Genomic DNA, 26,411 nt, shown 5'->3' on the forward strand with positions numbered 1-26,411 from the left:
GACTTCTCGACGTGCGAGCAAGGGAATCTGTTCACTTAGGCCTGCTCTACACATTACTTTTCTACACAGGCATGTGCTCGTTTCAACAGGCTCCCCAAAGTCATACAGCAGCGGTGGAAACTGCTTCTAAAGAAGGAGCGCCCATTCAGACCAGTGCTGCAGGGGTAAGAAGGGCTTCCCCACGTGCTCGCACACACACAAAGTTTTCTTTGTGCAAAAACCATATGCTGGGAGGGGTTTTTTCATCAATTTTGCTGCTCCAGATGGAGAATCTGCACACATGGATCAGAAAAATAACTCCCCTTGTGTGTGGTTTTCTCACAAGAAAACTGCATAGTGAGGGGAGGCAGGAGACCTTTCTACCCCTACAGTTCTGAGTGGGTTTGGGCTCTCCTCTTTTTCTGCAGCTGCTGGGTGACTGCAAGGAGCACATTAAAATGAGTGCACAAACATGCAGAAAAGTAACATCAGCTAGGATCTCAGAGATAAGTAAACTTTCTAACAGCAAGTGACTGATCTCCCTTCCCTCCCCCAGTAAAAAACTAGTCAGAACCATCTGTGCTTGCTGCTATCTATCACATTTTTATCCTGTCATTCTTCTGTTTGTTTGTTTAAAGCAAATGTGAGTGGCAAGAACAACTTGGGGGGGGGGACCATGTTTATTTTCTGCAGAGAATTGGGGTGAGAGGTGGTGTGTTCCACCAACACCTCCCCAGCCCCGTGTGCCATTCAGTAGCTACAGTTCAGCTGCCTCCCACCAAAAAAGCACCCTTCTCATGCACCCCTGGCCAAACAGCTGGCAAGTTGCTTAGGCAACTTCCCTTCCTGTATATATGTCTGTAGGTGCTTGTTAATTTTTACATGAGACCAGGTGATATATGCAGACTCTTAGGAAGTCTTCCATCCAGGCGCCAACCAGACACAAACCTCCTTAGATTCAGCATTGTGGTTGCCTCACCCCTTCGTGGATGGTCCGTTGCTCACTGGCAGAGCATCTGTTTGGCATGCAGCAGAAGGTCTCAGTTCAGTTTCCAGCATCTCCAGTGAAAAGGATCGGGTAGTGATATGCAGAACTTATACCTGAGACCCTGAAGAGCTGCTGCCAGTCTGAGTAGACAATACTGATCTTGATGGGCCAAAGGTCTAATTCAATATAAGGCAGCTTCTTACGTCCATATATGTCCACACACCTTGTGAGCATCTCATCGGATCAAGTTTCTTTATAAGAACTTAAGAAGAGCTCTGCTAAATCAGACCAATGGTCCATCGGCTCTGGCATCCTATCTCACCCAGTGGCCAACCAGTTACTCCAGAGGGCCAACAATAGGGCATTAAGGCTCAGACCTTCCCTTGATGTTGCCACGTGGCATTGGTATTAAGAGGTTGACTGCCTCTGAATGCAGATGTTCCTTTTCGTTTGAAGCAAGGGGGCTTTCAATAGGTTGACGTCTGTTTCAGGTCAGGTGAATCTTTGGTCACATCAACAATGGAGTAGCTTTGTATTGTAAATGTGGCTTAGTGGTATTAAATATGGATCCATGTACCGGCATCTCTTTGCCTTGCATGTGTCTGCTGTTGATACAATCATCACAGCATATTTTTTTCCTTTTTTCGTATAGTGAATTTTCTTTTTGCTCTCAAATTTGCAATGCATACTTACAGTATCTTTTGAAAAGTTTTTCCAGTGTAAGGTTGATACTAGATACCATAACATGGGGACTGAACAAACATGTCTCCGTCTGAAAGCAAGAAGGAAAAGTCTCCTTGTGACTCCTTTAGAAGGAGTTCAGATATGGACAGAGAAACTGGATTCCAGGGAAGCCTTTGCCTTTCCACAATGCAAGAATGCATCTTACTCTAGGCTGGACTCATATTTACCCCAAGTGGTTAGAGTGTCAGGCTAAGATCTGGGAGACCCAGTTTCGAATCCTTGCTCTGCCATGGAAATTTACTGAGTCATATTGGGCCAATCACACATTCTCAGCCTACCCTACATCACAGGGTTGTTGTTGTAAGGTTCAAATGGGGGGGGGGGAGCAGAGTATAAATGTCTAAATAAATAAATATTTTGTGACTTAAAAGGGCCTATACTAAAATCTGGAACTGTGAATTCTAGTAGGGGTACAATACTGTCTGTCTGTCTGTCGTCTGCCTTTCTCACTGAGACTTAAGGCAGATTACATTGTGTACATCAGTACAATAAATATGATGAGTCATCTAATAAGCAATGTAATAGCACTAGAAATTGCCAGAATTTTGAAGGGGAGCTGCCATCTGAACAAAGCATATGTATTAAACATGACGTGAAATAATGCAGAATATGGTATTACACGTCTTTCCTTTATAAAAATGCCCTGAACAATTCTGTTTTACATAATTTGCAAAAAGCCTGGAGCAGGGGAGCCTTCCTGACCTCCTCAGGCAGCCCCTTCCTCAGGGTGGGGGACCGCTACAGAGAAGACACGTGTATCTGTGGGGCACTGAAGAAGTATTGTAGTAGAAATTTATTTTGCTTCCTCCAGTTTCACCTCAGTCCCCATTTGCAGTCAGTTCTATCCTCAAATTTCTGGCTGTGACAGATTTGTTAACTGTTTTGTTGTCCTTATAGTTCAGGACTCTGGCCACCCCCCACCCCCACCCCATCAGGGGCAAGGGTGTCCTGTCATCCTTAAGTCACCACTGAGCTTTACCTCAAGCAGAATTTCAAAGTGAATTTGAATGTCTTTTTTCAGATGTAGTGTATTGTCAATTTTTAAAGGAAACAAACAGCATTATGGTAAGACAGGCAGAATTTTTTGTTAAAACGCCACCTAAATAGTTGTGTATCGTGTCTTTTTAAGTCTTGAGTGCAACCTCTCAGGAGCTTTTTAATGTACCCGAATACCTACTGCCAACCTACTGGAGGTGGATGGAAGAAAGGAAATCATGGTGGTAGGAGCAGGGAGGAGGTGTCTATCAGCTTGACTCCCCCTTCCGTAATCTGTTAAAATCAGCCCTCTCGGCTGGACTTCATTACAGTTGCCGAGTTTCTTATTTAATCCCCTAATTAAAGTCTTTAGTGGGGCTGAATTTTCATATTGAAATGTAATTGGATAAATAATAGATTTGAAGACGCTGGCCTCTAAGGGAAGGTTGGCTCTGTGCGTGCGTGTGTTAATGTCTCCCGCCTCCCACGTTCTTCTGTCCTATGGTGAGGTAAAGCCAAATAATTGTCTAAGCCAGAGGTGTCTTGAATTCCGAGTTTCTGAGGATTCACTTCATCCTAAAAGCACATGTCCCTTCACCAGACAGTAGTCTTTTTTCTCCTTTTTCGAGTATGTCTTTGTTTTATTTTTGATCATCCGATGCATATCCTTTCAAGGAGCTTGGGGCAGTATATTAGGAGAGCAGTCCTATTTTTCACCTCACAGTAATTCCTGTAAAGATGCTTAGCCTGAATGGTTAGAGCGGGGGTCCCTAACTTCTTTGAGTCTGTGGGCACCTTGGAATTTTGAGGCAGGGTGCTGGGCAATACTACAAAACGGCTGGCACAAGATGTGAAGCCAAGCACTAAATGGCTGTTGCAGGATGTGAAGCCAAGCACTAAATGGTTGTTGCAGGATGTGAAGCCAAGCACAAAATGGCTGACACAGGGGATGGAGCCAAGCACACATACACACAGAAGAGGAAAGGGAGGTGGGTGGGAAATATAATCAAACACAGAGAAGAAGCCCAAGGGTGATATGCACACAGAAGAAGACAGCCAGTTGGGGGAAAGGAAGGATAACGCGCACACACAGAGAAGACCACCAAGAAGAGAAAGAGATGTTCTGCTGCTTGTCCTTCTCCAGTGAGCGGTAGGGAGGATCTAAGTGATAAGCCCCTTAATTCATATGAAGGCAGCTAGTCAGTGGTTCTGCCTTTACAACAGTTCTGTCTACTTTCCTGAAACACACCAGGGGAAGTGCTTGCAGGCACCATGGTGCCCATGAGTACCGTGTTGACGAATCCTGGGTTAGAGATTGTCCCAGGGTCACCCAGTGAGATTTGTGGTTGGAGATTTCATCCCAAGTCCGGACTTCCTCCACTTCCCCCACCTTGGCCCTCTTCCTGTGCCCCTGCTCCTTTCCGCCAGTTGCTCTGTTTTTTTACGTAGGTTTCTTACTTCCCATCATGGTGGATTCACCCATGCTTCATGAACTTGTACACTTAGGGCACCTGGGGGGAGCCAGTTTGGTGTAGTGGTTAAGAGCGTGGGACTCTAATCTAGAGAACCGGGTTTGACTCCCCACTCCTCCACTTGAAGCCAGCTGGGTGACCTTGGGCGAGTCACAGCTCTCTGGAGCTCTCTCAGCCCCACTCACCTCACAGGATGTTTTGTTGTGGGGATAATAATGACATACTATGTAAACCGCTCTGAGTGGGCATTAAGTTCTCCTGAAGGGTGGTATATAAATCAAATATTATTATTGTTATTATATTATCTCATTCTTCACCAGCTGTGTGACAAACACAACTTGCTCCCTTGGGAAGGTTGACCTCCTCACATAGGCTCCCCCCAGCTCTTCTCTTGTCTTTCCCCTTGAATGTTACCCTTTACTAGACAGCTTTCTTTCTTTAATTAGTTCCCGTGTTGTTTAACTCCCTTCCCTTCCCTTATGTCCTTAGCCTGTTAGACTTAGCAGGACACCTTGTGTTTGTATGCCTCATCCTCTTTCTTTTTTCCATTAGATGTAATAGTTCTTGTTAAAAAAATATATCAACCCCCTCTTCAATGTTTTAAAGAGCACTGAAACAAGCATAGAAGCCAAGCTGTCAGCTTTACAGTACAGCTGGCTTGAAAATTCACCTGTGTCTTGTTTACCTTTAAGAAATAAGAATATAAGAGAGAGGGTATAACAATATATAGGCAGCAGCCCAGCCAGTTAACCAGTTTCTTTTGCCATTTTTAGGGCAGGGGAAAAGATGCCCATGTTGCTGTTTTTTTTAAAAAAAGTCAAAATGTTAATTCCAGCTGTTGAGAGGTACAGCAGATATCTTCCAGTGTATACAAGTACACCTTAGTGTGGTTCATGTAACTTCAAGGCAACTGAAGCACACATTTTCAGATGCCAACCCAGAAATTTTCAGGTGATACATTAAAGATCATTCCATCCTTAGGTATTAATCACATTTCTGGATCATCTCATAATAAAATACTGAATTAAAGCAGTATGAGCAAGAAATGGACAAGCAGCATATAACAACATGACCTGACATGGATAGCCCAGGCAAGCCTGATCTTGTCAGATCTCAGAAGCTAAGCAGGGGGTCGGCCTTGGTTTGTAATTAGATGAGAGACCTCCAATGAAGACCAGGGTTGCAGAGGCAAGCAATGGCAAACCACCTCTATTAGTCTCTTGCCTTGAAAACCACAGCAGGCATCACCCTAAGTCAGCTATGACTTGACACCACTTTCTGCCACACATATAACAACGCAAGAATCACTAGAATAAATAATGGCAAAATACTTTAAAAAATGGAAGTTCCAGCTCCAAACAAAATTTAATTAAAAGGTCTCTGGAAGGTTGGCACTTGATGAATAAAGGCCCAAAGGGAGGATAACATCCTTACAGGATGCCCTCTCTGAGATGGACAATGCCTTCCATTGCTAGGTGGTATCAGAAGTGGCCTTAGTGTAGGGAGGGGAAAGGCAGGGCATCAGAGAGGCAAGATTTTGTCCAGAGGTAAAAAAGAAGAAGAAGAAGAAAAGAAACCCAACCCTTTGAACACTAGAATTCGCTAGAAACAGAAGTTGCCAATGTAGGCCTTGTAGAACTGGTGCTAGGACTGCCTGTTGACGGAAGCGTGCAGCGGGTGGGGTGGATCTCTTGCAATCCCAGCCATAAATGGATATCAGATCTAAGCATGCAGTTCATATCCAGCATCAGAATCTGAGCTATTTTGGATGCATCCTGTTTGCACGCCTACACTGCTTCCTTCCGTGATTAGATGGCTTTCTTGCAGCAGGCCCAGGAAACAGGATCGTGCCCTTATCAGGTGTTAGGCTACACGTATCTGCAGGGTCTTCCGCTGTAGCAGATGCTCTCCATGTGTAGCTTTCAAAAGAAATAGGTCAGAACAAATTGTTTTCTCCGAGTGCTATATATTTCTTTTTTTCTCCCCTTAGCCTCTCTGCTGAAACAGCTTTATGAGTTCGCTGACCTTTGTAATGGATGTTTGCCGAATATTCAAGGGATGTTTGTTTTTAATGTACTTTTCTCCTTATGCTTTCCTCCTTGCTTTCTGTCGCTTTTCCTGACTGACTGCTATTGACCCCTCTTAACGACTTCAAAGCTTAATGGAGTGAAGTCTAAAAAGGGGGCAAGATTTCAAGTTGCGGGATGACATTTGCCCCAGCCCATCTGGACTTTGTGTTCACTAAATTTTTCCCAGTTCCCCAGGCAGTACTTAATTTGCAAAGTGAGACAGGCTGGGGCTCATGGCTTTCTACAAGCCAGACCCCCTCTTGATCTGGAAGCCCTGGTCTCCAATCTCAGATGTTTACGGTCTGGTGGGAGCTTTACACCACAACCTCACCTCCGCAGTAGTTTCACCACTCTTATCCAATGCTCCCTACCCCCAGTTGCTCTAGCTGGAAATTTCGCTTTAAGCAAAATTAAGCAATGACTCAACTGTAGTTACTCAAGGGTGAGGGAAAGATTATCTGCATGTGCTCTGGTTTTCTCTGTTCTAGCCAGTTATTTGTTCCCAGCACTGTGCCCTCGAAAGTTCAAGTTTTGGGGAGTGATAAACCGTTTCTGAAATAGACTCTTAGGGTCTGGGGTTGGAAGGTTGGAGCCAGGGCCGGTGCCAGGTTTTCTGGTGCCTGAGGCTGGGGGACAGCTTCAGGACTGCTCCTGCCCCCTCGTGTGCACAGAGTGCATGCGCGCACCTGGACTGCAGGGCAGCCAGCGGCTGGGCAGGAGGACTGAGAGGCTTCCAGCCCAGCCAGGCACAGTGGGTGGCTGGGGAGGTGCTGTGTCCTCCCAGCCCTCCTGTTCCATTGCTCTGCATGCCACCCCAGACGCCTGCCACGCCTGGCCCGTGGCTGCTGCTCCTGGCTGGGGGGCGTATTAATGGCAACAGCAGCACAGGAGAGCTGGGAGGCTGCAGTAGCTGTGGGCCAGGTGTGGCAGGCAGCTGGGGTGCCTCCTGGTCAGCCTCCCCATGCACTGCTGCTGCCAGCTCCACGGCACGTGCCCCTGGCACTGGAGGCGATCGCCGGGGTTGCCTCAATGGAGGCGCCGGCCCTGGTTGTAGCTGGAGTTAATTTCAGGTGATTTTTTTTCCTCCTGTCTTTGTGACATGGTGATGCAAACACAGTTGAAAGAATGTATGCATCTGGGCAATTCCACACTGAATATTTGCAGCTGGGGCAGTCTTCTCCACAGCAGTAAAATACTCACTTCCTGTGGGAAATGACTTCCTCAGTGGGAAATGAAATATATTCTTATCCTCCTTGTTTTCTGGAGACACACATAGTGACCATATCTGATTTGCTAACATTTATAAAAGAGGGACAATGTTCTCTTTCCAAAGACAAGATACCCAGGTTGTAGCTTTTGGGAGGCTCTTGGGCATCTAGGCCTGGAGGGCCAGATAACTGTCTGTGGCAAGTGTACCAGACACACTGCTGATGTTGAATGGGGGCTAAGAGAATAGCCCAAAATTCCCTTTTCTGTTACAATTGACTCTTGAACTGCTCTTTTTCTCTCCTGGAATGCAACAGGCTCTTCCTATCTCTAGCCTAACTAAGCCCTACCAGACCTTACCAGTTTTTTTTTTGTCAGTGGATCACATCAAATGTCTTCCTCTGCCAACTTCTTGCACTAGCCCTTTGCAATTCAGAAGTAGCTGTTCCCGTCTCTCAACCTACTTGCACTGTCTTTGACTGCCATTTCCCACAGCATGCTTCAAAGTCTTGCTGGCTGTTCCCTTTATGATTGAATACGGATGATATTCAAGCACGAGCCCCACAGCGGCAAAGGTGTGCCTGTCAGTACTTGCAGCAGTAGACCACCAGCTTAGGCTCCTGAGATACTGCAATGTTTAGAATGTATCTAGTCCTTCACATAAGCCCTCCCAGGAGGTAGCAGTGGGAGGGGAACCATTTCTGCATGCAGTGTGCAAAATGGATGAGCATGCGGAGCTGAAAGTAAGATGCTGTTGTGTGAGCGTTTTCATTCTTTGAGGATTTGAAATCCACTAGGCAGACAGTCAGGGCACAATATTGTTTATAGACCTGGCTGTTGAAACTGGTGGTCTCTCCCTGCCTGCTCAGTCCTGCTGTTCCCTCTTGGTGTTGTTCCTCCCCCCCTGCTTCTGCCACTATTCCCCTCTGTCTGTTGCAGGTGGCTGCTTATTGTAAGGTTAATGCTAGCCTATAGTTAAATATTTTGGAGGGGGAGGGGATGAGCCTCACTCAAACCAGCTCAATGAAACACAAGCACCAAGTCCTGTTGCATCGCTTATTAGTTGTCTCATCCTATTGAATGCATTGACTTGCCTTGAGTCTCAGTAAGAAAGGGGGGCTGTAAATAGGGTTGCCAGGTCCCCTTACCCTTCCAGCGACACTTCTGGTGACATCACCATGCAGGTGCAGGAGTGTGCATGCACTTCACAGCAGGCCGATTGGGGCCTCAAATGGGCCCAATTCAGCCTGTTTGGGGCCCAAATCGGCCTGCTGTGAAGTGCAGGAGTGCTCTTGAGACGGCATGATGACATAAAGAAATAGAATAATAAATAATTATAATTGGCTCCCAGAAGTGGTGATGTCAGGGCTGGACTTCAGAGCAAATGTCCAGGGCCCTTGGCTCAAGAGCCACCCCACCCCCAGCTATACCTAGAGATAGGTGAGCTCTGCACAACTTACCTCTTTGTTCTTCTGCTTCCTTTCCCTCAGTGCATTTGGGGAACTGTAGTTCTCAGAATGCTTGGCATTAATGGTGAGAAGTTCAGAGTAAAAAGTAACCTAAGTGCATCACTGACGCTTGGTATCTGGTGGCAAATTGGGGTCCGGCTTATTTTGTAGCGCGGAAACTAATGTGAGTAGGATCATGTAGTAATGCAGGTGGCTTTTCAGCTGTATTAATATATACCTAGAATTCAATTTCTTCTCTATACTAGAGCGTTGGGGATGAGTAATTAAAGCTAGACATGTCATTAGGGCCTTCTTTTTTTGTTTCTGTCAGGCCAAAGACTCTCACACAAGACATTTCCTATGAGCAAACAAAGCTGCCTTTCATTAATCCAGTCTAGATTTCTCTAATCAGTGGTGGCTCTCCAGGGTCTCAGATGGACTTTTTCCCCATCCCTTCTACCTTAAGAACCTTTGGCTAGAACTGCCAGGGCCTCTGGGCCCTATTACAATGCAGCTGGAAAAAACTTTTTGACACATTTGGGCAAATTTCTAAATGGCTGCAATAATTTCTGTGGTGTTGATGCAAGATTTCTGAATGGCGTTGGAGGGCTGCTTCTAAAAGCTACTAATTTTGAAGGAGAGAGCAAGAAAAAAGTTTGAAGAAATGCAACCTATTTTTAAAATGTGCAGCTATTAATAGCTGCTGCCAGATGGGAAATCCTAGCTGCTGTAATGATGTTCGCTTCTGAAGTTTCTGAAGTTTCGCTTCTGAACTGCATTCGTTTTGTTTATGTTTCAGAAAGCTATTAAGAGTGATTTTGACACACTCTCTTTCTGCAACTTGTTTTAAAGGCAAATTAACTTCCCACAGTGGATACCATAATGCATTAAAAAATGGGGGTGGGGCTTCTTTGCCAATTTTGTTGCCTAAAATCATGCTTTGCAGCTGAGTTATTTGGGATTCCTCAATGACAGATAAGCATCCATGGAATATAATTTGTGTCCAATGGCTGATCTCTTCCTGCAATATGCAGCCACAAGGGGGATTGTTGGCCATGTTTTAGGTCGAACACTCAGGCCGTAGTAGGGTTCCCAGGTGCCCACCAGTGGCAGGCAAACTCCTGGGGATTTGCTCCCTTGCCCGCTGATCTGCCAGCGATCAGCAGGAGATGGCAAGGCCCCCTGGAGGTCATCTGCTAAGTGCAGACACCCCAAGAACATGCACGGCCAAATTGGTCAAGTACGGAGTGTGAGAGCATTACCTGGCCAGCGCAACAACACTTCCGAGAGTGAGGTCATTGCACAAGCACCGGAGCACTCAGGCGCCAGAGCATGCACACTGCCGGCACAAGGCCCTAGGAGTCAACACTGAATCCCAACAGGCCTACGGTGCCTTGTGCAAATACGGAGTATGCACTACAAATCCCATAATCCTCTGCAATACACAACTGTATTAGCACATGTATTAACGATATTTCACATATATTAACGATATTTCATTGTGCTCAATACTGTCTGTCTGAAGTGTCTGTTTTTAATGTTGAGGTGGGGTTAATCAGAACACTTCAGATTTTTCTTTGACCTTCTGGCCTTCATATGTAACAAAACATCAGCAGCCTGAGAAAGAGAGAGAGAGAGGCAAATACTGTTCTTCTCTTTCGTCTTTGCAGTATCTTATTTGGCCACAAGAACAAGCCACCCTCTCGTGGAGTGTTTTTTCTAGAGGCAGTTTACCTGAGAGAGAATCCCACTGCCATTCAACCAGCATCAACATACTGGATGGATTAATGCAAATCTTTGATTATGTAATCCCCCCTGTAAAGAAAGTATCACAAAAGAAGTTTCTAGTTTGGCATCAAAAACCGAACTGCGAAGAGGAACATTAAAAAGAGAGAGAGAGAGAGAGAGAGAGAGAGAGAGAGGATGATTTTAAAAAGTCAGAGAAAGTGTTAGATGAGAAGAAAGCTACATAGATTAATAGTGCCGCAGCACCGAAGAAGGCATTAAAAGGATAACATCCCGGTGCTATTAGCAATGGGAAAAGAAGAATCCTTTAGAAATGAAATGATGTGTAAGCAGATAATGGGGGGAAATTGCACACACATGGTATTCTTGGATTCCAACTGTTGTTAATCTCTCTCTGGCTGTACATCTCTGCAGAATAATAATAAAAAGATGCTGTCATCTTGGTTTGAGAAATGTGTAGAACAACTCAGTTCCAGTTCTGCAGTTACCAACGCTCCCAGGTTTCACATCCTAGTTTTGCAACAAAGGAGAGTCTTTGATGAGTCTCTTCCCGCTGCTACTTCTGTTAGACATTTTCTTCAGTGTCAGCAATGCACAAGGACCTGGCCAAGGAGGCAGATGTTTGAGAAACATTAGATGGGCAAGGAAGGGAGGAGAATCAGGGCTAAGGTGAGCAATGAGCAAAGGGGCAAGGAAAAGTTGGGTAGTATAGGCCAGTGGAGGTAAGTGGAGGTTGGCGTAGTTTACACACTATGTTGAGAGGATTTCTTGAGAGAAGATTTTTCAGGGGCACAGGAGGAAGAGGTAACAGCTTGATCAACAAAGATCAACGGTATATTGTCGAAGGCTTTCACGGCCGGAGAATAATGGTTGTTGTGGATTTTCCAGGCTGTATCGCCGTGGTCTTGGCATTGTAGTTCCTGACGTTTTGCCAGCAGCTGTGACTGGCGTCTTTAGAGGTGTAACACCGAAAGACAGAGATCTCTCAGTTTGACACTGAGAGATCTCTGTCTTTTGGTGCTACACCTCTGAAGATGCCAGCCACAGCTTCTGGCGAAACATCAGGAACTACAATGCCAAGACCACGGCGATACAGCCCGGAAAATCCACAACAACCAAAGATCAACAGGCCGATTCACACAGCCATTTGTTCAAGTGGAAAAATCATGGCAAGATGGCTTCTCTCCTCTCTTCATTGATCCTGTTCAGGGTGGCCCAGGAACCCCAGCTAAATATCACATTCTGTCCACCATCCATGCTCTGCTGCTTTTCTTCAAGCGTTTTCTTAACAAAGTAGCTTTTTGGACAGTTTGCATCAGATGGCTGTGTCCATAAAATGAAATATGTATCCCATTCTTTCACCATAATTCTGCCCAGGAAGTATTATGCATCTCAGACTCAGTATCTGGATACATTTAAGGTGAACATGAAAGTCTGTCTCTCTCTTTCCTGTTTGCATGCATGAAAAATGGGCCAGTTCAAAAGGCCCTGAATTGTATGAGCTTGGAGCATTTGATGAAAATGTGTTTTAAAAATACAACAGGAGAAAGTTTTTTTTTGCAGCAGCAGCAGCAGAAAGTAGTTTTACAATTCTTAGCAAGTAAAAAGGGCAGGGGTGGTGGTGACAGCAGTGCCATTGACAGAGGACACTGCAGTTAGACTCCCCCCCCCCCTTTATTTGTGTTATATTGTAAAAACAAGGTAACAATCTGATCGCAGGACTGGTGATGCTCCCAGGCTTTGAATCTTCCAAATGGCAGTTTGATGAGCCTGGCTTCAGAATCTATTTCCTATTCTTGGCATTATATCAGTTAAAATCTGTGGGTCTAGAGGCTCCCCCCCCCAAAAAAAAACCCAGGGAGGATAAAATTGCAGCCCATGTGCTCTATCCATACATTCTATTACAAACTGAATTTTGCCTTTGCCCACACCAGATTGGCTGCATGAGGCACAGAACCACTTCTTCCATGGCAGACACCTCCCCAGGTTTCCATGGAGAACCTGCTAGGGCAAGAAGTAGAACCAGGGTTTATACCCGCCATCCTTCCCCAAGAAAGATGATGGGGGCTTATAGAGGCCTAGACAAATTCTTCTTTGCAGGTGCTCGGACATGTTGTTTAAATAATTAAAAAGTAACATTGAGTTATCTTTTTTTTAAAAAAGTGAGAAATGTCCTTGCATTATGAATGTAAAAACACTCAGGAAGGAGGAGGCATATTATTCCTGCCGTGCTGTATTGTAACAATGGCAAGCCCTTTTCCTTTTGTCTCTTCCCCCACATCTGTTCTTGTCTCTTTCTTTCTGTTTCTTTCAGAAATCGACCAGGGTGGTTGTGGAGATCCTGGAGTCCCAGCTTACGGCAAGCGAGAGGGGTCGACGTTTCGCCACGGGGACACGTTGACGTTCGAATGCGAGCCTGCATTTGAACTGAAAGGACAGAAAACAATCACATGTCAAAAGAGTAGCCAGTGGTCCTCTCAGAAACCAGTCTGTGTTTGTAAGTCAGAGAGAAGGGACTGCCACGAGGTATTTGTGAGGACTAATAAAAACTGTGATCCAGAGTGTACACTTGGGCCTTAGGTTGCTGTGTAGGATCTTTGGGAATTATGTGGGGGAAACACTGGAATTCTTCCGTATTTTATTTTTGACAGGCAAAATTGAGCCTGCAGGCTGTATGTCTGGCTAACTGGCAGACTAAAAATTTGTCTCTCAGCAGCTCCTGTACAATTATTTGTGAAAGTGTATATTGTTCTTGGCTCGCAACCCAGTGGGTAGATATGTGGAGGTATTCATTGTGGGGCCTATACATGCAGACCGTAGCCACCATAGTTGTGCAAGATACGGCCGCCATGTTTATTGTCACCATATACTGGAGCCATTTTATCATCTAATGCCTTTATGTGATTCCCAGTGGGCTGTGAGTATAATAATTCCCCAGCCCACTATAATATGTTTCCTTAGGAAATTGTTTGGCAACTGCCAAATAATTGAATCGTCTACTGAGCCTGTCTACATGTTACACTTATTGGATTGGATCCAATAGTGCACAAGTGGAAATAAAATGTGGTTAGCACAGCCCTGCTTGCACAAGCAGTAGCACAACAGCTACAGCAACACATCATGCTTCAATATGATAGTTACAAAATAACTGTGTGCATCTGGAGCAACGGAATGTTACAACAGATTTCACTGAATTTGTTTTTGAAATCATATCAGAAGAAATAGTTTGTTCTGTGTCTTGGGCATGCAGAAAAGAGTCGGAATACAATCACTTTCACTTAGTGCAAGCAGATAATGAGGAATAAATTTAGCACTTCCGCTTGTGCAAGGACAGTTGTGCGCGTGGAACATTCCATGGAATCCAGCCTGTCATATGGAAAAGTGGTCCTGTGGATACCAGTCTCCTATTGTTGAGAATTATGATGCTCCCAAGGAACGGGCAAAGAAAGCTGGAGGAGATGGCTGGAGCTCCTGGTTGCCTTTCTACATCCCTGTCTTGTTTAAATTTTCATATCTTCTTTCTCTTCTTCCTGAAGCCCTTGCTTCTCGTCCCTTCTACTCGTAGGGATGATTAACCACCACTGGACTAGAGAGTGTCACTCATTTAGTGTTAGAGTATGCAAAGATAAATAACAGACAGAGAAGGCAGCCAGGGGCTCCCACTTCTTTTTGGGTTTGTTCACAATCCCCTATAGCTTTCTGTGCCTGTTTCTGGATGAACTTCAGAATCCTCAATACCCTGGCTTACTCTGGGCCATTTTTCATAGACTGTGCGCAACGTGTATCTGGACTGCTAGATTCTCCATCTTGCTCCTCCCTGGCCCTTTTGAAAGTTGGCTGCATAATGTTAGAGCCCAAGAGTAAGTGATATTTGGATTTTAAAAATCTATGCCCTTATTAGTCAAAGAATGTGTGCCTTTAATATTTTAGTGTGATCAGATCAAGTGGATTCCATCTAGATCCTAAACGGCAAGTGTCTGGAGCAGACATAAGCTGCATAGTAACATTGTAGATGCAGTAGTCTTTCCAGAGTAATACTTTGTAATATCTGCCTGTGGATCATTTTGAGTAGAGATGGGCACGCACCAGAAAAAAACCGAACCAAGCAGTTTGTGGTTCATCACATTTCACGAATTTTCACAAACCTGCCCCAGTTCACGAATCAGTTCATTTTTGTTTGTGAAAATGTCACTTACAGGCCAGCAAATCACCACTTCCAGGTCAGCAGAAGGTCACTTCCCATTCAGCAGAAGGTCTGCAGGAAGTCCATCCCCTGTTGCCTAGGAAACTGATTGATCAGCGCCAGGCTGTCTGCAGTGATGAACTGAAAAACAAACCAAACAAACCAGCCTAAAGTTCGTGGCGGTTTGTCAGAAATGGGATCTGATGAACCGCTGGTTCATGAACCACGAACCGGCCTGGTTCATCACGAATTTTGCTTTGTATTTCGGTTCATGTCCATCTCTAATTGTGAGTGTCAGTCACATGAATATATCCCTGAACTAATGTGGAGGTTCATGTTCATGACTGCTTAATTAACTAGCTGTGTGGTTGCTGCAGTACTGGAATGTCTCCGGAGTTCATTCATACTCCCAGTCATTCCAAGTTCTAGTGTCTTCTAGAACATTCCTTACAGATGTGGTTTTCTAACTGAGTTCAGGGCTCCTCAAAGCGTTATCTGGAGTTTGTTCAATTAGAACATTATTCATGGTGGGGAACAAGCTGCCTCATGATTTTTTAAAAAAAATAAATAAGCATCTCAGAAAGACATCTTGTCCACCATTACTGCAATGTTCATTTATGGGAAGTGTTCAGTGTGTTCTGGGTTTCACATTTTATTTAATTTACTTTATTTATACCCTGCCTTTCTCCTCAGTGGGGATCCAAAATGGCTCGTATCATTCTACTCTCCTCCATGTTGTCCTTACAACAACCCTGTGAGGTGGATTAGGCTGACTGTCCCAAGGATACACAGCAGGTCTCTGTGAAAGAGTGGGGATTCGAACCTGGGCCTCCCAGATCCTAGTCCATCACTCTAACCACTACGCCACATAGATCAGGTTCAGTAGACTCTAGCCATTATCTTCTGTGAATGGACTATAGGTTGGATTCTACGTATCCCTTCTGTGAAGGGCAGCACTTCCCCTTGGCAGAAGAAGCAAGAGGCTCTCTGAAACTGCTGCCATTCATGGAACAGCTCTGTTAAATCCAACTAGAATCCTTTTCACTGTATAGCTGCTCCACAGCAGATGTGCAAGGGTTCCTCCCCAACCAATATAGAATAATTTACCTGAACTTAGCGAGTTTGAAAACTACTATTTTTAATGCATAGGCAATTCTTTTGAATGATCTTGTCTGGGCACATCAGTGCTGGGGTGGGGGGAATCCTGGGATATTTTATGGCAATTCAAATCTTGGCTGTGAAGGAGGGCAGTGCGATCATGTGATCAGGATCTTCTGTAAAATATATTGACTCTCATGCATGGAGGAAGCAGCCATTCTGACTGTGCCCAGCAAAAAAATGGCACGCCCTATGGCTGTGTTGGAACACCTTGTTTCTCATACAGGTTATCTGTAGGTCTGTGATTAGAATGTAATAATAATAATAATTAATAATAATTATGTAAAATTATTGTGTAATTTGTAATTATGTAATAATTTGTTGAAAGAGATGGAGTGGCGGTGGGAGAAGATGGGTAATGGAAATGTTAGTTGTATTGCATGCAAATAAGAGCACACTTGCGCATGGGGAACAGGACATGTGCATCATGCATGTCGTATTTGTGTTTAGCTTTTCAGATGTCTGCATGGCTTTGGAACTGTCTGTGTGGTTCTTCCCCAGCAGTGCTGCAGATGAGCCACTATTCAGGGCTAAGGAAGAGGAAATGTAGCCTTCTCTGCCACATCCTGGGCCTTTATTGTCTCCGAGGATTGCTAATTAGGATTAGGAATCTAAAGGATTTTTTCTTTTGAAACCTGCCTGGAAGATCAAGAGAGAGGGTTCCCTTGCTGGCAGATTCAGAGCCAAGCTACTAGTGATGAATTACACTTGCCTGGCAAGTGAACAGACTCACGTGTATTCCTCCCTGTTCGCTTGCCATTCACTTGCGCTCCACTTGATCAAGAGCAAGTGAATGGCAAGTGAACAGGGAGGAATACACGTGAGTCTGTTCATTTGCCAGGCAAGTGTAATTAGTCACCAGTAGCTTGGCTCTAAACTGCTGTCCAGGGCTCTGAAGCTCTTGAGATCTCCCATGTCAGTCTTGAGCATCTTGCCCTCTCTAGGTGACCTCTTGACTTCTCTGGGGCCTGGAACTCACCCCCAGGATTGGCAAGGCACTCATAAATGTCTGGGTGTGTATGGGTCACAGATTCATGGGTTGCTAACGCCTCCAGTTCCTTTGGTTCCTTTGTGTCTCCCCCCCCTCCCCTTTACATTACCAATGTGCCTTTGAGACAACACTGTGGAACAGCCATCTGGATTAGGGCTGAGTAGATTCCTTCAGTGCTCAGTGTAAAACCATAACGCAACATAAATTTTACAATGGAAAAATAACAGGAACCCTTTCAAAAGCAGCCCTTATGGGAGTCAGTTGTGACTTTTTTTAAAAAAAAAAGTGGAGCACAAGATCACGATTGTGCTGTATACCTTTTTACACTGCAGGTGGGGATCATATTTATGATTATGCTTTGCATTAAAACTCTCTGCAAATGGAAAACTAGCATAACAGACAAAAGCTTGTCTCCGGAGAGCTTTATAAACCAAAAGCTTCTGTCTGCAGAGAGTTTTATATTTTGTTTTATCTATTTTTTTACGAGGAAGCACATTCAATACTGGCTTCTACCACCTCCAGTCTGAAATGGTGCAGCCCATTCTACCACCTCAGCAGTCCATTGGCTTATTGTGATACAAGGGTAGACCAAGCCACAGACCACAGTTGTCTCTTGATTGCACAGTAGTTGCACTTACCACATGATAGCCATCTCTATGTGTTTGTATGGGTGTTTCCAGCAGTGACAATGAACATTATTCTTTTTTCTAATTCTTTTTGCTGCTGTTGAGTTTTGAACTTGTGAATCTAGTTTAAAGTGATATTGTGTGTGAGAAACAGCTTTTCTCAGTTTGAAATGTAGCTTTTAGATTTAAGGAGTTGGAAGATTGGGGTGTGCTTTCTGTTTGGTGGACAGATACAGCCTTCAAGTTTCATTTTTTTGCTGATTATTATAGAGTTCTAATTGTACTGAGGCTTTTCTTGTGAGGGTAGAATCTTTAGGCAACATGTACCAGAAGACACATGGATCTGCCACTGGTCTGGTATCTTTTCATATCTTCCTCATCCTGTGTACATAAACACAGTCTGTGAATGTATTTGAGCTGTGTGTGCAACAGTCGGTGGGTTGGATCAAACTGTCCTACAATGGATGAGTCACTTAGTTTGGAGGATGGCTCCTTAGATTGGAGGAGAGGTAGAGTGTGAATATTTTAATTAATTAATTAGCTTGTTCAGTTGAGTGGTAGGAAAGGAGCAGGAACCACCCAAATGATAGCGCATGACATAAGGGAGAAAAAGCCTACAGACACGTAGCATGTCATGTTCCTCATATCATCTGGGCAAGCCCTCTGTTGTACTGGAAAATCAAGGGGAGAGTTATAACATTTGAAGATGAATAAAGTGGGTTGATGGAAACTCATTATGCCAATGAAAGGATTTTTGAGGAGGGAAAAGATTATTTGAAATATTGCATTTATCTCCTTCAACTCAAGGAGGCTGAGAGCGGGACCACAAGTGACGCCTGACACAGGTTGGACACTAGTCAGCTTCCCTCAAGTTTTGATGGGAAATGTAGGCATCCTGATCTTGCAGCTTGACTCTCTGACTGCTGTCCAATGGACTTTTCAACTGTCACTTGTCCAACATTCCGCCAAGCTGCCTACATTTCCCATCAAAACTTGAGGGAAGCTGGCAAGTGTCCAACCTGTGTCAGGCGTCACTTGTGGTCCCGCTCTGAGTTGAAAAAACATGCACAAACACCGGTGATAAGATTAAAAAGTGAATATAACTTAGTAATTTTTTTTAAAAGGACCACTGTACATGCAATGGCTGTTTGTGAATGTTGAATCTCTTGGCCAGGAACAGGGTGCAACTCTAAGAGGAGGGAGCCACCCCTTCCTAATTCCACTTTCTCAGTCCTTTTGACAGAATTCCAGCTGTAGCCGTTAAATGCACAAAGTCTCTTCTTGGTATCAGATAGAAGATAGGGGAGTCACTCATTGGCCAGATTGCAGTTGAGCAGTCTGATCATGCACCCTTATGGCCAAGCTGCTTGGTGTGGTGCGTTGAGTCAGGGCTGTGTTGTCCCCACAGTCACCCTTCCTGGACAACTGTCTGGCATGACGAAAGCGATCCCTTCTACTGTCACAAATAACTCTGGGGAGCAACTACTGGATTATGTGCAACATTTGCAAAGGATCACTTGGCATGCCCTTTGAATCACATGCTGCTGAGTGCAAACAAGCATTAGGGAACCCGGAATTTCTCTTGGAGGACTTGATCATGGGGAAATAGCTTTCACGGGTACTTCTTGGCTTCAGTATTCATGTCCTCACTTCTCTGTGTCTTCTAAGAACACAAAGCCCCTGTTCTTTGTGACCTCGCAGTGGCAGTCTTTCTCTCACACATGGATTCCTGGCTGCCTTCTGCTGGATAGAGTGTGGAAAGAGTTTGTGAGCATGCACTGTCAGAAACAAGTTCTGTTTGACATGCTACACTGTTTTTATAAGCCAGCGGGTTTCACTGAAGTGGAAGGGACAGAAGAAGGCATAAGAAGGCCAGAATGTTTACCCACATGAGTACTTCTAACAGCTGATATGATGGCCTTCCCCAGTGGCTTCTAAATATGAGATATCTGTACCCTTGAGAGATTCACAAGCATTCATTGAGGGGGCTGATAAGAGAAAGGGTTCAGTTCTGAGTCCCAGGTGGATTTCTCAATTTGAATCTCAAGACTGCCAAAGCCAGGTTGGGTGACTGAGGTTTTGTCCGATTCCAGGCTGAACAAATTCAAATCAATCAGTTTCAAATATGGGACTCTTGTCAAACCTTGTATGTATGTCATGTTTTTATTTCCCCACTTCTGTGATATCTCCCCGTACCTGTGATAATAACCAGCCAAAGGTTGGATCCTGTGGATCAGTTCTGCTATTGGTGGCACTTTCCTTCAGTGCCAGAGCCTTTCTCTGTTGCAAGAGATGCAAACGATGGTGCTTTACACTGGAGGAAAGTAACACCACAGGTGGAACAGATCTGAGGGATCCAGCCCCATGGTTTCCATGATAGTTTATGCAAAGAGCTGATTATCCAACAGGGACTTCTAGGTATCTTTTTCAAACTAGTTCTGTCTGGGATTAATAGTTGACATGTAAGAAGACCTGGATGTTTAAAGAAGTTTAACACTGAAAGAGCCCTGGTGGATTGTTCTGTCAACAATGGCCTGGTTCCAGTGTTGGCCATCCAGATAAAGAAGATGAAGGCATCAACCTCCCTTGTCCCTAATATCTGGTATTTAGAAGTGACCTTCTTCTGAGCATGGAAATTCTAAGGGATGCTTTCATCAGGATAACTGTTCTGATTAGCCATCATCATACAATGTTTGTGTTCAGTTAGAACCATGAAGTAGCTTTGCTCCTAGTGGCAGAAGGAACCGGCACCCTCTTTATAGCTCTTCTTCCCCAAGAGGCTCTCTCCTCGCATTTAAAAAGTGAGGCAAGCTGGTTTTCTTCCACAATGTTTTGGTGGGCTGGATGGGCAAATGCTTTAAATTTGCTTATTTACCATCTGCTGTATTTTTAAATTGTGGTTTGCGTTTGTTGAGTTAATGACATTATTGCCCTTGGTATTAACGGTACGGTTTATTTTTTTTATAAGCCACCATGAGGACCCGTTACAAATTTGATAAGTAAGCATGACAACACATGGTGTTGGATGACTAAGAGCTTGAGGTGGAGGAAGTTGAAGCGAAAACTAGCGGCTTTACACATCTCTGCAATGGATCCCTCAAAACTCAGTCAAGGCAGAGTTTGCCATAGTTCCGTTATTGTGGTGATGCAGAGAAATGATCCAGTGGTTGCTTTCTTGGACCCGACGTTCATTGCACAAAGTACTTTGCTAGCGAAAAGTACACAGCTGGCTGGTCTTCTGATTGAGTATCACCCATGTTGCCTTGATTGATGGCTTTGTACCAGATAACCAGCATCAGCATACATGGCATTGGGATGTATAAAATTAAGGGTATCTTATTTGATTGGTTTATTTTCCTGAGTTCCTTGTTACAGAAGCTTACCAAAGTGTAGCCATTTTATTCCTGCAATATTCTTTGTCATTTGTGAATCATTCAAACATATATGTGGATTGTAGTGCCCTAAACGAAATATCTCCTGACTAGAAACAATGTCCATTGTGTGAAAAAAATACAACGGGCTCTAGAAAACTGATTTAGTGGGCCCCCTCCCCAGCGGTAAGCAGGTGCTTTGCAGCAGCCTGGAGGCCAGAGCGGGAGGGTGCTGAGGGGAGGCATGCTTAGGCTGTCAATTCAACAGGCCCCCTCCTAGCAGCAAGTGGGTGCTTTGCAGCAGCCTGAAGGCCAGAGTTGTCAGCAATGCGCCTGCGTGAGGATAAAAAGTAAGTCATCACCAGTACGGCTTGCCTTTTATATAGTAGGATTCCATATTGTTGGGTGATCATGCAGCAATGCCCAAATTTCCCATTTCCAGTTGCAGAACTGAAAATACATAAAACTGTAGAAGAAAAATGACAGTTTTGAGGTTCCAGCCACCTTGCAATGATTCGTCACACCTGTGCATGGTTTTATTTCAGAATTTGCTGAACAATGCAGAATTCGTTCTGCTGCCACAACTTCAGTTTTTGCATTATCTGGCATTTCATCATAAGGATGGAGAAAATAGAAGGGGATGTATGGATGGAGTGCTGTAGGATCAGATAACAGAAGGGAAAATACATGTAGTTATGCAAGGCAATAAAAGCCCCCCTAGACACAGACACACAATCATTATAAGTTCTGCTTGTCCCCAGTTGGAGATTTCATTTCATGTTGTCTAATCCTTGCAACCACCAATTGAATTATATGGTCATAGCCAAATTCTGAATGTCTTTGATGCTATGCATTGACATATAGGGTACCTAGAGCCTAGGCTGTATCATTTGTGCCAGTAATGCTCCTGTTATCTTAAAGCATCTATCCTCCTTGCAAGTTAAGACTCTCGGCCATCAGTGTCCACATGTCGTTGCCCATCTAGCATTTTGCTTGGAATTAGAATCTGCAAATCACATGCATGATCCACAAGATAGTTGCTGTTTAAATAATACAATATGAAAGTAAATCCTACATCAATTAGATTTAGAACCATTGCGCTCGATCCTGAATTAGTAACAATACAACTGAACAGCTGCAAAAGTTTTCTTCCCTTTTGGAAGTCTAGTGTATCTACTAATCCTCCTCTGAGGGACTTCCCGTGCTCTTAAATGGCTTCTTCCGTGCACCTTAATTTTGCAACCATCAGCAGTAATTACTCTTTTTTGTTAATCCGATATTGCCTTATTATACCTGCTGAATGATCCCTGCTCCCCACTGTAAATGGGCTGCTTTATAAATGGTTAGCCATTTGTCCACACCACCCCATGTGTACATTCAGGATTATAAGATAAGAATTCAAACTGTGATCAATGGCTTTCTCCTAGCAGCATTTCCAGAGTCACCATATAATTTCCTGTTAACTCTGATGAGTTTTACATTTAGCTCCAAATTAACCTGTCAATTGGTCATTACTTTCCTTTTTGATTTTTTTTTCCTGCCTACAGTGCACAATGTCTAATGGAAGCCTAGAATGACAATTTGGAGAAACTAGTTGTGATCGGAAGCAAAACATTTCTTTCATTGTTTTGGGGAAGGGTTTGGTGTTTATTGTAGCGGAACCTGAATAATTGTATTAGAGTTGACAGTTGTGTTCTGTTGGATAGACACTTGTTAGAGTTCATTTCAACCTCTTCTTAATGCAGTATGTGTGGAGCCCCTACTCTTGTTTCCGCAGCTATTTCGACTTTGGCATAATATGTTTAGGGTCCGAAATATGTGTGTGCCTTAGGGATGCCAGGCTGCTAAACAGCAGTGCCAGGAAGTTAGGTACAGGGCAATCGATGGATGTTGCATGGCATGTGACATCACATCCTCCTGAAAATCCAGATGTGATGTAATGCATCGGGTAACACTCTAACAATCACAAAAACTAGTGTTTATGGAGATGGCCAGAGTTTTATTCAGCGTGCTTACATCACATATGGGGTTAGGGGCAGCTGTGATATCGCACGTTAACCAACCTAATTTTCACCTCCAAAATCTTTCTCCAGCTACTCTGGGGAGCAGGGGCAAGGGGGCTGGCCCACCAGCAGGAGCCCTCCCTCCGTAAGTGGGCAAATGGTAAGCCTGTGTGTGTGTATATAGCAAGCAAAGGAAGTTCAGTCAATAGTAGCCTTTAATTATACCTTGTGTCCCCCATTCAGAACCACAGACAGTATTAGAAATGAATGCAAACCTGAAAACATTGCATGCATATTTGGATCCTGTACAACAGCTTGCTTAGTTAAGCCTTACTGTGTGTTGCGGGGAGATCAGGTACCTATTTGGTGCCTTATCCAAAACAGCAAATACGTGTGGAACCACCCTCCCCCCTTTGGAATAAGAAAAATCAGCTTTATTCATAACTCCTAGTTCCCAGGGACGTCAGTTTATAGAGACCTCTCGAGTACTTATGTTGGGAAATGTTACACTGAAATTGTTTTCCCAAGGATCCAATGTCCTATCAGGTTCTGCTTTTCTCTCTAGCTTGGAAAAAACTGCTTGGCAACTAATTCTTCCGTGACATTTCCAGGTTTCTCGGTGAAATGCAAGCGTTCCTTTGTGACCAGCTCTTTATTAAAAACTGTTGCCATTTAGAAATCTTTGAAGCAAATGCCTTTCATCACCTGCTCATTGGCACAATGTCTTCCCTCCTTCACTCCTATGATATTTTCTAAATTTCCTTCATAGCCTAGACAGTTGAATCTCTAGGAGGAACTTGGGTTCAAAGTGGATAAGAAGTTTGGCTCCGTGCAGTTTCTGGCCAGCTTTTTTTAAAAAATGAAGCAGTGGAACCTGAAACTTTCTTCACTGAAGACAAGAGGAGCTTTTTACTTCTTTTCCTTGAAACTTCAACCCGCTCCTCTCTGGTGCTTTTCCCCCTTCTAACAATTGCCTTGCATTTTGCAAAAGAAAAAATACAATGAGAAAACTGCTTGTGATCATGCAACAATATAATTTGCATCTCATTTCCCTGTAAAGAATCAACCATTCACTTCCCTCGCAGATCCTACCCCTGTCCTTCCACTCCACTGAGCAAACTTTGATGCCTTCCTCTGCTGGAGGAAGAGCCACTTCAGCTGGAGGAAGTCTCCTTCCGCTGAAAGAAGACTCCTTGAAGGATGGTTGGATCCACCCCATTATGAATATCTTCATGGTCAGAAGGGACATTTGGAAAGGACCCTCCCCCTTCAAACTGTTCCCTTCAAATATAAAATCTGTTGGTTGATGGAAAAGCAGATGCCTGCATATCTGTGCTGAGCACTGCAAGGTTGAAGAGTGCTGCCTGCATGGCTTTTCAAAAAGACATTGTGGATTCTAGTTTGGACTTCCAAAGCAAACCACAAAATCAATGCGTGGATTAGCCCCCCTGTGGTTTACACCAAATCCTCTTAAGCTGAGTTACATGGGCTACTCGCCTAAACCATTAACTGCCTCCTGCACAGATGGTGCAAGAAATTGCATAGGAACCATTTCTAGGATGAAGACAGTGGGTGTACCTTTAAAAGGAGGCCAGGTAGATGCATACGTGCATGCCCTGCATACTTGGAAACCAGGGCTTGGATCCTTATGGTGCTGTTCCACCAGGACAGCAGCTGCTCCTCTGACAGAACAGCTTTTTCCACTTGCAGAGGAGGAGAAAGTAATTTTTTTCCAGCCTTCCCCCTCTTGTAGTAGATTTCCAGTTGGTCCACATTCATCATTTATGTCCAGCAATCTAAATTTGCCTGTTTGGGGGGAAGGGGCAAAGACAGCTGCCATGAAAGGGGAGAGGTGGGGGAGTTCCCTTCCTCCAAAGCAATTCTGTGCTGCTTAGGATCCATGACCAGGAATGTTTGCTGTGCAGCACAAAATCTGCCATCCAGTGTGGATGTTGTCCTCCTGAGAATTTTAGCTTTTGCTGGAAAATGCCAGGTTAGTTGATGTAGTGGTTGCACAGGGGAGTTCTATGAAGAACTGGATCCAAGACTTCCTCACTCAAAATCCCACACTGTGCTGACTACATTAGCTAAGTGGGATTAAAACTGGGAACCTCCTAGTCCGCAAGGAAGTACCTCCTTGTTGGTCCCATCAAGAAGGAGTAGAGGATCTGCCTTTTCTGGTTGTAGAATTGGAGAGAATGGGACACAGATAAATTGTATTATCCTCTTCCCACCATTGAATAAATTCATTCAAGAGGTGGCTTTGGGGATATACATCTCATCTTCAAGGCATCCATCTCATCGCAGCCTTTCATCTTGGAGTGCTGGGCCCTCGTTTGATGGCCTTGACAGGGATTGCACCACAAAATGATTGCAAAAACCACAGTGCATCAAAGCTACTCTGGTAGTTTTCTCTGAGATGGGGCCAGTTCCTCTGAGCTCCTAGCCACATGTTATGTCCTGCTGCCTTTGTGAAGGGCTGTATGAACCAACACACTTTAACTTCATGTCAAGGGGCATTGAGGTCTTGCCCAAAGTCTTGGATGGTCTTTTAGAGAGTCATGAATTGAGGGATGCTTCATACCTTCAGCCACTGGTTCTTTATGTGTCTGGTGATGCATCTGTTTTGTAACACCCATGAGATGTTGTGTTGGTAGTGGTCACAGGGGACGGGGCAGACAATGGGTTCCCAGGCTGCCATTGATGGATCAATGGAGCTGCTCTCATCCTAGAGGAAGGCAGGGGAAGCAGGGAGACCTTAAAGGCAGGAGAGTCAGACAAGTGGGTGGTCCAGAGAGAAAAGAGGAGAAGGCCATAGGGAAGGATTTGTAAGAAAGGAAGCCTGAGAAGAGAATGAGTAGAGCAGAAAGGTACACATGACAAGGAGCCACAGAGACCAGCACTGCTGAAATTCAGTGCCACATCTGTGACTTCAGGAATCCACCTGTGTTTTGAATAATCAGGAGATCAATGCTCTGTTTCTTTCTTCTCCTACCGGAGGGGAAAAAAAGGATCAAGGTAAGCCTTGTACCTCATCACTCTTATAGCTTCTGGGACAGGTAACAGCTTTGAAGTTCTGAATATTGGTGAAGAGGAAAGGTGTGCTTACTGTTCCTACTCCTCTTTTGCACTGTGTTTTCATGGAGCGTTGCTGGAGCATTACACTTGGAAAACTGAAGTCCATCTTCCTTAAGACTGCATCATTTCACTACTGGGTCTATCTTGCCGTTGGATTGCAAATCATATCTTTGGAGTGGGTAGGCCAGTATGGAATATTTTGAGATGGATGTACTCTGAAAAGCTGGACAGCAATTCAGGAAGGATCAAGAGTAGATGGGAAGGTATACTGAATGGGCTGTATGTACATTACCAGCATCAATTGGTTTTTCAGCTATTCCTTCTTTGCACATTTGAAATCCTGTGTGATAAGGAAGAGATCAGTGTTCTTCCTT

General features: G+C 44.3%; 1 protein-coding gene across 1 annotated transcript in view; it reads left to right on the forward strand.

The window, feature by feature from the left end:
- The window catches only part of CSMD2 (CUB and Sushi multiple domains 2), a 490,403-nt gene that overhangs the window by 269,281 nt on the left and 194,711 nt on the right, over window positions 1-26,411 (forward strand). Inside the window, exon 11 of the mRNA XM_054999125.1 lies at window positions 12,942-13,124. Coding sequence (XP_054855100.1) covers window positions 12,942-13,124 — 183 coding nt within the window. The remainder of the gene's footprint in view (window positions 1-12,941; window positions 13,125-26,411) is intronic.

Source organism: Eublepharis macularius, chromosome 15, assembly GCF_028583425.1.
Source record: "Eublepharis macularius isolate TG4126 chromosome 15, MPM_Emac_v1.0, whole genome shotgun sequence".
NCBI lineage: Eukaryota > Metazoa > Chordata > Lepidosauria > Squamata > Eublepharidae > Eublepharis > Eublepharis macularius.